The 12,485-nt window shown below is 38.8% G+C and overlaps 1 protein-coding gene across 2 annotated transcripts in view; it reads left to right on the top strand.

Moving 5' to 3' along the window:
- LOC137998140 (dehydrogenase/reductase SDR family member 4-like) overlaps positions 1-11,797 on the top strand; it is a 13,717-nt gene extending 1,920 nt beyond the window's left edge. For both annotated transcript variants that reach the window (XM_068844572.1, XM_068844573.1), the window contains exons 3-9: positions 1,380-1,457; positions 1,564-1,587; positions 2,622-2,692; positions 3,081-3,132; positions 5,613-5,747; positions 7,868-7,923; positions 11,166-11,797. In XM_068844572.1, coding sequence (XP_068700673.1) covers positions 1,380-1,457; positions 1,564-1,587; positions 2,622-2,692; positions 3,081-3,132; positions 5,613-5,747; positions 7,868-7,923; positions 11,166-11,280 — 531 coding nt within the window. In that variant the 3' untranslated portion in view covers positions 11,281-11,797. The remainder of the gene's footprint in view (positions 1-1,379; positions 1,458-1,563; positions 1,588-2,621; positions 2,693-3,080; positions 3,133-5,612; positions 5,748-7,867; positions 7,924-11,165) is intronic.
- Positions 11,798-12,485: the final 688 nt, after the last annotated feature.

The following is a 12,485-nucleotide window of genomic DNA, read 5'->3' as shown; positions in this document are numbered from 1 at the left end:
ACTGTCTTTCCTGGAAAACCATAAAAAATATTTCTCAATCAGGAGGCAAAATCTCTAAATCGATCGTCTGATGATTGCGTAAGAGTGGAACTCAGAGTTACGGACAACATATGTTTTATCTTTGATTTTCTCTTGTAGTCTATTATGTACAATGTTCTGGAAACCGCATCAAGCACTTTCTCTTAAGCCGCTGTTACACGTTGACACTTGTATCCGAAACTTGTGTGGAATAGCGCTGCGGAACAAGTTTTGTCTCTTGTGCTACAGCTTTCACAAAAAGTAGAACTGCTTTCTACTTCTGCAATGGTCGCAACAATTGCAGTGGTGACAAAAACAAGAGTTTAACCATGCACACCACTTTCCTGTTATGCTATGTTGCGTAAGCCAATCAGAAGCCAGCCAAAGCCATGGAACTAGCATCAACTTGTTTTGGGGGAATCTATTAACAACATTTCGAGACCAGATTCAACGTTTGCAAAAAAGTGTTGACCTTTTATGTTGCACTGCTGAAACTCGTTTTGAATAAGTTTCAGCTAAAAGTGTTCAACGTGCAACAGCGGCTTTAGCAAAGACTGAATCACTTGCGCCTTGTATATGAATACATGTATATATATATATATATATATATATATATATATATATATATATATTTTAAGAGGAAAAAAGGACGCAACTACATTTCCCGACAAGCCTGTTTCGTGAATCGCTTCACTCTTCAGGGGTTTAATGACCCCTGAAGAGTGAAGCGATTCACGAAACAGGCTTGTCGGGAAATGTAGTTGCGTCCTTTTTCCTCTTAAAATATTTATTCCGCTCTGCTTCAACGTATTGAGCACTGTTCCACGAGAAAATCGACTTACAGACTCCCTATATGTATATATATATATATATATATATATATATATAATAATGATCAATGGTAGCAAAATTTCAGTTCATTGCTTCAGCGAGTATATATATATATATATATTTAAAACTACGGATACCTAATATGGTCAAGGAATGCATCAGCAATAAAGCAAGCTGAGAATACTTTTGCAGCTCTGAGCAGAAGTGGCAGACAAAGGGTGGTTTTGGACTGGAATTGACTGAGGCAGAAATTGAGATGCTTTAGTCAACAATACATGGAAGATTTGTTGATCCTGGAGTTTTAGATAATAAAAACAAATTATTATTCTACTCGGGCTTGCTGGATATAGAATGATTAAATAACCAACGAGGAGCGTTATCTATCACTCTGTATCCAGCGTGCCCTCATAGAATATTTGTGAAATATATGTAACATATTACTGTAACAGTATATACTTGACAGAATGTCGTGTTTCTGATTCTGGTCAATGACAAATGCATAAATAGGTTTATGTTTTTGTCCTTTACAGACATTACATCACTTTGGTGGTATTGACATTTTAGTGTCTAATGCTGCAGTGAATCCAGTAGTTGGACCAATTTTAAAGGTAGAGTTTCACACTTAATCTCATCATATTCCAAGCAATTACAAAAATATTGCTTTGTGTGATAATGTCAATAACTTTAATTCATTAAACAATATTTTCATTTCAGGTTTCTGAGGAAGCTTGGGACAAGGTAATAATGTACACTTACAGTAATGTATGGGAAGCAAGGGAAACAGTTAGTTTGGTTTTCCAGAGAGACCTGTTGTTGTCGAGGGAAACATCAGGACTGGAGGGAAACAAAACTAACTAGTTTCCCGAGAGATCAGACATCAATAAAATTGCTTTGTTGGTCGTCTTCGAAAAAACTTACTCATGCTTATTACTAATTTTATTCCAAATTGCACTCAAAGTCATGTAATTACCTAGTATACTAAAGACAGACTCTTTCAAACTTAACGTTAAAGTTCATTTTGACAATGAGAACAGTCGGTGGTTACTCTACTCAAACCTTTCGTCAACTTCAAATTTATTGATACCCCTGCCAAGTGTAAAATTTTTCATTAACACAAAGATGTTGGTCAGTAAAGATAATGAATAGCCAGTTTTACACTTAAACTAACTTATTAATTTAAAAGAAAGGAAGCATAATAGCCAAATAAAGTTACATGTAAGGGTTTCTTTATCCCATTGACTCTTGAACCACCCCCATTGATGAATAAAATTGTCTGTTAACCCATTCACACCTCAAACTCCCTACTGATGAGTAAAATCGTCTGGCATAAGACAGAGTAAAGTCTATTAAGCTCCTGCACTCTCAGGGGTCAAATTGGATTATAGGGGACAGCTAGTCGACTGACTCAGGTTGTTAACCCATAATTATAGTCCTGAACCACGAAACGTTTTGTTATTTTTTATGAAGTAATCACCTTTAAACACTATCCCGGTCACCTCCATTTTTTTTACAATCATGACATAATAACGACAGTCTATGCACTTTATGCCAAAAGGCTGAGGCAGACGAACTAATATACAATTAACACACCCCTCTTTAACACCTTCAGCAGGGTTTCATTGATAGGAAGATTGACTAAGACCAGTTAACCCATTGACCCCTTGGAGTGAGACTTAATAGATTTACTCTTTCTAATGCCAGACAATTTTCAAATTACTCGTCAGTGGGGCGTGGTGATGAATATCCTGTTAACAATTTTTGCCAAATTTCAGATATTCGATGTCAATGTAAAATCATCTTTCCTTCTGGCAAAAGATATAATTCCATTGATGAAGAAGAGAGGGTTGGTATAAAAATTATTATGTCTGAATTCAACTTTCCATAAATTGTTGAATTGTTGAATGCCCTTTGGCTGATTGATGACCTGACTCATTTCTTATGGTATAGTAATTCTTTTAAAGATGTTACATTGAGGTCACAGTTTACAGCTTCTATTATTCATCCTTTTTTGCTCAAGGCAATCAATGACAACAAACAAAACAGTGAAATGTAATTTGCACTAAACACTAGCAAAAAGAAACCTAAATGTTCTTTATTATAGTCTTTTAAAGGATGCATGTGAGTTTAAATGAGCATGTAATAGTTTTCTGCAAGTGGAGGCTTATTCATTTAATGTACGTGTACAAAAAAAAAACAATTTACCACTTATTGACTTTGGTTTGTTCATTTAGGGGTGGATCTGTAATTTTCATTGCATCAACAGCTGCATTTAAACCAATGCTGGTAAGTGTCAAATTTCTGAATGAAAGTACAATGTAGATATAGTGTGGGAGGCACGGTGGCCTCTTGGTTGGTACGCTCGACTCCAGATTGAGTGGTCCTGTTTCAGACCCAGTGGCTGGGGACATTGTGTTGTGTTCTTTGGCAAGACACTTTACTCTCATGGTGCCTCTCTCCACCCAGGTGTATAAATGGGTACTGGAGAATTAATGCTGGGGGTAGCCCTGCGTTGGACTAACATCCCATCCAGGGGGAGTAGAGATACTCCTAGTCATTTCATGTTACAGCAACCAGGATAAGCTCCGGTCTAATGGGCCACTTGGCTCTTAAGCAGACTTTACCTACCTTGTAGATATGTTAGTGGTTAGAACGTTTGAAAGTACACAAAGGTGTGTTCCCTTGTGCCCCTTGAAAAGGTTTCATAGACTTGTTTTAAGCTAAAAAATTGACCTTGGGAAAAGTTTGTTGATCGTTGTTTCTTGCTCAATTTGCTGGTTTAACCCATTCACACCTGGCCTTAGTCAGAGTAAGATCTATAATTTAAGTATTATTGTCAGGTGGAGATGGGTTTATACACTTGACTAAAAATTTACACCAGCCTATGAGATGCTTTATCAAGTTTATTATAATTGTAATGATGGTAATCATGATGCTGATGATGATAAATTATTTTTCATTACATCCATTTGGAAATCACTGGTGATCCTTGCAATCTGAAATTTGGCTCTCAGCAGTGCTATTTGACAATTTTTGACCCGTGGCCCTTGAGGGCGAAGGGTCTAATTGTTTTAGTACCACCCAACTAGTCGGACAGAAAAGGCAATAATAAAGTTAGCAAATGCAAGTTAAAGAAATATTTATTTGGGAATAAAACGGAAGAAAGCGTCACGCTTTTCGCTACTCGAGGACTATTACTAATAGTCCTCTAGTAGCGTAGCCAATAAAAAGGCAGCCTTTGCATTAGTCCACTAGATGGGTGATACTAACTATAATTATTATGGCATGAGGACTATGTGGAGTCCAATTTGGTTTGTAATCATACGAGTGATTCATAAAATCGGACGACTGCATAGAGGGAGTCTGATTTGTTTAATGAAACTTGAAACTTCGAAACTTTATTAACAAAATAATCAATTTGTGGATCGAAGGGGGCTCGACCTAAAAACATGATTTTACGAGAATCTATGTAATTGCACGCTATTAGAAACAATGAGAATTGGCTGATGTACATTGTAACTGTCCAATTTCAGGTATCCGATTACAGCCAACTGTCTGATTTCACTGTAATCACAAATACTAATACAGACCGAATTGAATGACGAGAACTCCTGTTACCAATCAGAAGCATTACAATTTCTGAGAAACAAAATTATTGCATTCCTTTTTCTTTGTATAATGTTGCAAATTTGTCCATTTTGGTAAAAAAAAATCCCCAGTTTGGTAGGGTAAGTGGTTGTTGCTATGGTTATTGTGACAAATTCTGTGATTGGTGGATTAAGCTGAATGCACTAATAATATGATTGGCTGATGCAACTGTCGGACTTCAGACATCTGATTAACGCCAACTGTCCGATTTGACTGTCCGATTTCAACCCTACACAATAATTAGTGAAAAATAAAGTAGTTGTAATGCACTGATAAAATTTGAGAAAATTGGTAATGGTTATGATTAATTTGAGAATCACATTATTTTTTGCTCTACATTGCACCTTTTCCCCAGCCACTGAGAGAGGAAAACGAAAACAAAACAACCAATCAGATTTCAAGGCTTGTTTAAAGAAAACATTCAAATGGGCCACTTTTGATACCGGTATATTAAATTCAGCTTGAAAGAGAGCTAGGTTTAGAGGACGAAGACAAAGGAAAGTGGATAATATGCTGATATCTTTCACATTCATTGCAACTTGTTTCTATTGTTTTTGCCCTCTCTGCCTTAATATCAAGCTGAATATTGATATTTTGAAAATGGCCTATTGCAGGAAAATGAAAGACAAAGAAAGCCCTTCTGTGATGAATTTTGCAACTTTTGTTCCCAAAACTTTTTTTTTGTTTTTTTTTTAAAGGATGAATTTAATTACTGGTAGTTACAGTTTCTGAGCGATGATAATGAGCTCCTTTAGGCTGAAGACGAACATTAAGGGGAGTTTGCAGCTAAAATTCAGTATCCGTTTTGTGTCTGCTTTTCTTTGTAAACTGTCAACTGGATCAATAAAATAATTATTGGACGGGTACTGACTTAAAAATCCTCTATTTGACCAATTAAAATTAATTGTACGATTTCTAAATGGTTGTAATGATTAAGCTTCGTGTTGTGCAATTTTGGTCCGAAATAATCTCTGTGATTTTGAAATCACACTTACCAAATTGCAGACAAATTTCAGACCAAATTGCACTTTACTCAGTTCAGTTACAATGATTTACGGTATTTATTACATGTATTAGATCCTGAGGTAGTACTGTAACAAATTTTATTATCTTTGCAGGGTGCTGGTGCATATGGTGTAAGCAAAACAGCTTTAGTTGGTCTGACAAATGTTTTAGCTAAAGAATGTGGACACATGGGTGTGAGAGTAAATTGTGTTGCTCCTGGGGTCATCAAGACGAGTTTTAGTGAAAAAGTAAGTATTGAGAATAAAAAAAAGTTTTGTCACTTGTCAGGTGGGAAGATCATTGGTAACCTGTGCAGCTTGCATCTTTCATACATTTTTCATACATTTTATAGTAAAAATTAATGTGGAGAAGCAGTTGTGTGGAAAACAAATTGAATTATATGCCATATATACATGCAGAGATGTTGCTGAGCAATTGGGATCTAATTCATTTGACCAAATAGCTAAAAGAGGCCTTTCACTCCTGTGGGGTTCCCCATTGACGAGTAAAATCGTCTGGCGTTAGACAGAGTAAAATCTATAAGTGTCACTCTTGGGAGTGAAAGGGTTAATGAGGACATAGTTTTTGAGTGAATCTAGCTGTTGTTATAATTTTCACTCCTGTGGGTTCCCCATTGACGAGTAAAATCGTCTGGCGTTAGACAGAGTAAAATCGTCTGGCGTTAGACAGAGTAAAATCTATCAAGTCTCACTCCCAGGAGTCAATGGGTGAAAACACCATCAGCCAGTTTTCTCACTTACAACTGCCATGGATTAAGTTGTTGATAATTAGGACTTCGAACTCTCTTCTTTGTAAAACTGAGGAAAAAGAGCTTTCTCAAATGCAACTGTATGGTAGTCATGCCAGGGGGAACCAAGCATATGACTGCCCAGAAAACTTGAGATACACGTGAGTGTATCGCTTAAATAAGAATCGATAATCTGTATAATTAATAACGTCAGGCATTACGTCACGAATTGTAATTGGTTCCATTTTGCAATTGAATGAAGACTATCGGACAGACCAATGGATTTCGAACTACCGAACTCGTCAACTCAACGTCTCGAGTAACCAGTTGTAAAGACTCCGATGACAATAAACGTTTGAAACCTTGATCGTACCGTCTCATCAATACAGTGAGAGAACAATAAACTTGTAGCTTCTATAGTTCTGGCATTCGTGGATGCTGCATGACAAACAAACTGACCCCTGTAAGAAAAAACTATGTATTTGAGGTGCGGGTTCAGTAGACGAAAGAGTGAAATGATCCTCAAACTTATCTGGACAATTTTAAGCAATTGTCTCTTAAAGAGACGATTATTGCTTGTCCAGGATCTGATCTTCACTCTTCCGCAAACTGACCACTGTAGAAACCAAGCAACGTCTAGATCCCGGGGGGGGGGACTCCCATATGAAACAGACGGGGATGCTCGTCGGAAATTTTGAATTTAACCCCTAAAGGAGACCAATCTAGGCGTGGCTTAAGCAAATTTTGACCCCTAAAAGAGACCGTTTAAAAACACAAAAATACGACACGCAATGAGTTTTAATGATAAAAAGGCATAATCATCGAATGCTTTTATCTAAAAAGAAAATTTAAAAGGAAATTTGACTTCTGTTTCTCTTCGCGTAATTCTGTGTTACTTCGCAGAACCCTAAACGAGACCTTGGTGGCATAAAATATTGGCGTTTTGCCCGGAACACCCAAAGCGAGACCAAAATCCAAAATTTACACCCCTAAGCGAGACGACGAGCATCCCCGTCTGTTTTATATGGGAGTCCCCCCCCCCCCCCCGGGTCTAGATATTCCTCTTCCTCCCAACCATAGGAATACGAGAAATCTCCACAAAACACTATTCTCCCTAGTGTGTTAGAAAAAACAAGATTCCTGCTTCATTCATTCTGCTAAAAACACTTTGTAATACCAATCAAACAACGCTTATTTACCAGGGGCACCCAACGTCAATTTTCGGAAAGTATCTGTTCGGAAGACAATTGAGATCTAGAATTTTCGGAACATTTGTTGTAAAAGTTCTTGTTTGCCTGCCTCTCCTAGGATTTTCGAACATCTGAAAAGTGGTATAATTGCCCATTTTTAACGGATTTTTACCCTAAAAAGGTCACCTAGAATTTTCGGGAGCCTTTTTTCTGGCTGAAATTTTTGAAAAGGTAAGTTTTGATCCCTATAATTTTCGTATCACTAGATTTTCAGCTGGGAAATCCGAACACATGAAAAATTTTTAGGGGATAAAAATATGCCTATAACTACCGTTTAAATACTAAAATACGTTTAACAATGCTATGTTTTAAGTGGTTTTGAACTATATTCTCGTTGGGTGCTCCTGATTTACTTTATCATTGGTTTCAGTATTGGAGAAATGATTCACTGGGAGAGTTTTTCTATCAGGTTAATCCACTTGGAAGGTAAGACCATCTGATTTGATGATGATGATGATGATGATGATGATGAGACCCCGTACTTTTCACGAGCCGAACTTAATTAAGATACGCCTGTTGATTTAGATGTCGAGCTCAATAGACCGATTTCGATATATTAAAATTCAGTCCGAAACAAAAGGCATCATCTGGAGGCTCTGGGGAATAAATAGAAGGATTTGTATGAGTTTATTCCCCAGAGCCTCGAGATGATGCCTTTTGTTTAGGACTGAATTTTAATATATCGAAAGTGGGCTATTAGCCTATCCACAGCCAATGCCCTAAGGACTTTTGTAAGATTTTTTAGCCTGATTGTCACAATGCTGCCAAACATTGGCTCAATTTAGGCCCGTTTCAGACGCCGTACTTTTCATGAGACGATCTTAATTCGAGTTTCGACCGACAGAAATCAACAAAAGTGCGTTCATAGATTAGTTCACGCTTTTCAGTGCATCATGGGTAATCAGGACAAGATGGAGAGAAATTCAAAGGTTCACAACGATGAAAAGTATCCATGATATACAGTGAAAGGTGTGGCAGGGTGTGGCAGAATAAAGTTGGAGAGAATGGCTATTGTAGAAATTAGTTTATTAAACAAAGTTTCTGTCATACATTTCCTGTAATTCCAAAGGCACAAAATTACATAGAATGTATGGAGACAGAAAAGCAATATTTAGGAGTTATTTGTTTGGTTTATGAAGACGAAAGTCTGTAAAGTACAGTCATGCACAGTTTATTTTGCTTTGAATTTCCCGCCATGTTGCCCTGATTACCCATAATGCACTCAAGAGCCTGAACTGGTCTATTGTGGAGAATCCGCACTTGCCTTCAGAATGCCCTAGGCTCAAAGTCTGCTTGCAAGCTAATAGTTGGTGCACAAGACTGGAAGCATGGAAGCCTGGAAAAATTCATTGAATGTCCTAGGCTCAAAGTTTGCTTGCAAGCTAATAGTTGGTGCACAAGACTGGAAGCATAGAAGCCTGGAAAAATTCATTGAAGAGATTCCAACCCTCCCGGTTTATCATGAAATTCTGAAAATAAGGAAACAAGTTGCTTATCTTAACTCTTACGTATTTTTTTTGCTATCAGAGTGTAAAACGTACGGTGGCCCTTAGGTACACAACTTTCTCTCCGCCCATGACAACTTTCTTGCTACTCATGACAAATTTTACTTTCAGTGCCACAATTTGTGCTTTCGTTGACAAAACTTTTGTAGTTCGAGAGAGAGCTGGTAGCTAGTCATAGATAGAAGACATTCTCGTGTATAGAAAACATTTTGTCGTGGATAGTTATAATTTCGCAATGGATAGAAATACAGATGCTCCAACAGGGTCGCTCCTGAGGCGCTCGTGTGGGCGCCTTCGGTGCTAAAAAAGATACTCCCTATTTTCCTTCGAAAGGGGTTGGAATCTCTGCATTGCAATCGAAAACTACATCCAGAACTCAATCGAAAATGGTTTGAGCTCGAGTCATGTCCTTTTTATTAAGTGAACAGACGTCTCTTCCCTGAGTCGAAAACAAACCCTAACCCTAACCCAACCCTATCCAACCGCCGTCCACGACGTTGGACGGCACTGTTCAAAACGCATGCCCCGTGATATGTTTGCTGAGTGTGACTTGAGCCCGCTATGCCCTGCGCATTCCTTTACGGTAATTCCGTTGTTGTTAAGTGAGCCCGCAGAACATGAAGTATCGCAACACGATCTCTTCTCTAAATATATGTTATTCACCGGCCGGGAGGTCCGTATTGGGAAAAACTGTGCCCGAGATCTCGAGTACGGCCCGAGGCCGCAGGCCTTCGCTCTTTTAATTCGCAACTTCACTCTGCGCTTAGCGTAGTTGGTTACCATGACCGTGGTCAGGAGATAGGAAAATACTGCCCGCTCCCGAACCAATCAGATTGCAGGATCAAAGAAATAAATAAATTAACGATTAATTCGTAATTTGCTTTGAATTCACTATTATCGTGAATTTAGGACACTGTGTCCCAGGTCTTGTGGTAGTAGAGAAAATAAGGAAATAAAGAAACATATTCAACTCTATAGGGACCGCGCGTTTCCGCTTCACCACTAAAGATCAAGACACCGCATTTTCAAAACAACATTTATTTAAAGTAAAAGTAAAGTCAATTTATTTAACGTCGGTAGTTCCTTCAGTTACGAAACTGGTATCAATGGATATGACGCATAATCCGTCCGGACGAATTATGCGTCTCTCTTGTTATTCGTCTAGTGTAAAGACGGACGAACTATAGAGACACATTAGGGCCGTTTATACGAGAGAAAGTAGGGCCGTTTATACGAGAGAAAATAATTATTACATAAGACGCGAACACCCCGTATAAATGGCACAAAATCTACGTTCACGGCTTTCTCAAGCCGCGGCTTATCCTGGCCTGGGAGTTTATACTCGTGTAAATAGTTCCTTTCACGTAGTAAGTACGCCGCGGCCAGAGTAAGCCGCGGCTTATTTTCTCTCGTTAAACGGCCCTAATAAGCTGCGGCTTACTCTGGCCGCGGCCTACATAATACGCGAAAGGAACTATTTATACGAGTACAAACTCCCAGGCCAGGATAAGCCGCGGCTTGAGAAAGCCGTGAACGTTGATTTTGTACCATTTATACGGGATGTTCGCGTCTTATGTAAGCCGCGGCCAGAGTAAGCCGCGGCTTATTTTCTGTCGTGTAAACGGCCCTATTATCCCTCTGAACGAATACTCTTCCGTTGTGCGTCGTGGACAACAAACGATAGTTCGTCTAGACGGATAATGCGTCCGTCTGTATACTAGAGACGCATAACCAGACGGACAACAAATGTTTCCCAAGTTCGTCCAGGCCGTTTATACGAGAGAACATAAGCCGCTGCTTACTGTGGCCGCGGCGTACATACTACGCCAAAGGAACTATTTATACGAGTATAAACTCCCAGGCCAGGAGAAAGCCGTGAACGTAGATTTTGTAACCATTTATACGGGGTGTTCACGTCTTATGTAAGCCGCGGCCAGAGTAAGCCGCGGCTTATTTTCTGTCGTATAAACGGCCCTATTGTGTCTCTAGCATAAAACGGGTTATTTCAAAACTCAATGACGTTGAATGTTTTTGAATAGGTGGAATCAATACCATAAGCACAAGGTATAACAGTTGTATAACATTGATACAATACACGCTGTTTTAGAATCTTAGCAACTCTCGCAAAGCGTTTCTTATTGCTTTCTTTGTTCACACTTCCAGGATCGGTGTATCAAATGAAATCAGTGGGGCCGTTTCTTTCCTTTCATCTAATCAAGCGTCGTACATAACAGGAGCAACTCTAGTGATAGATGGGGGAACGCTTTCAAATCTGTAGATGGAAAGTAACCAACAAAAAGCAACAACAGCATCTCCGACATATTTGATCACCTACTTTAGTTTTTTTTTAAACATAGATCTCCACAAACAGGACAACAGTTTGACAACGATAATTGGGGCCGACATTAGGAGAACGAAATGTCTAATCTTGGGTATCCTGTGCATAGGGGCAGCTTCAGCAGTTTTCATTTTCCGTTCGTCTGCTTTTTTCAGGGCCGTCTTGAATCACGTCATAAGTCATCTGCGGAAATTGTTTTTATGGACCCAACACGCTGGTTTTTAGCAAGGGAAATCATTCAGTTTCACAGTGATAATATTTCAGACATTTTCAACAAAATTCAGAGTTTGGTAGTTTTTTTGACGATCAACGTCGGCTAAATTCTAGAATACCCGGCCACTAATTAGCATACCGTGTAGTTATTTTTATTATTTTTTAATTTTTGCAGTCTTCATACTATTTCAGTGAACAATGATAATGATAAACAACGAATTGAAATAAAAACACGTGAAAGTTTTTCTTCCATTTCCAAAGTACTATACACATACATTTTTATTATTTTTGTCCAAGCTTTGTTCTCTTTCGTTGTCTAAGCCTCGCCTCGTCTAGTTTCTTGATGATTTCGTCTCCCTTCATTGTCGTCTTTCTTCCAGCTGTAGTACCAAAATAACCCGGAAGATCTGTCCTGTTTTAGGTTATGTGCTCAAAAATGACCTTTCCAGAAGATACACCTTTTGTCTTCTCAGCTGTGAAACCTGATATAAAACAACCCAACGTCGATGAAAATGATGTGTTCAAAACCTGACCCGTCTTTGAGAAATGATGAAAGTGATCAAATCCACATGAATGCAATCGACGTTGTGCATTTCCCCCAGGGTGTCTAAAAGGGAGTAACCCCCCCCCCCGCTCCAATCCTCTGGGCCAACGATTGCAAACTTTGCCCCGAATTCCTCACCTGGGGTGTCTTCAAGAAACCAAACATTCAATAATATTGCATTGCAAATTCCTAGCTGTGTCCTAGCCTTTTCATCGATCCTTCCTGCTGCTTTCCCTCAGTCCACGTTTTGTACTTCTTTAAGACAATAGGCTGATTTAGCAACAGAACGTCAGTGGGCGAACGGCGCGCGCCAGAAAAACCCACCGATGAGAATTCGGGATAGAATAGACCTCCACTCTTTTCTTCCCTATTCTAAATTCCCTCATTG

This window comes from Montipora foliosa, chromosome 3 (genome assembly GCF_036669935.1).
Source record: "Montipora foliosa isolate CH-2021 chromosome 3, ASM3666993v2, whole genome shotgun sequence".
NCBI classification, from domain to species: Eukaryota; Metazoa; Cnidaria; class Anthozoa; order Scleractinia; family Acroporidae; genus Montipora; species Montipora foliosa.
This window is presented reverse-complemented; position numbering and strand designations above follow the sequence as displayed.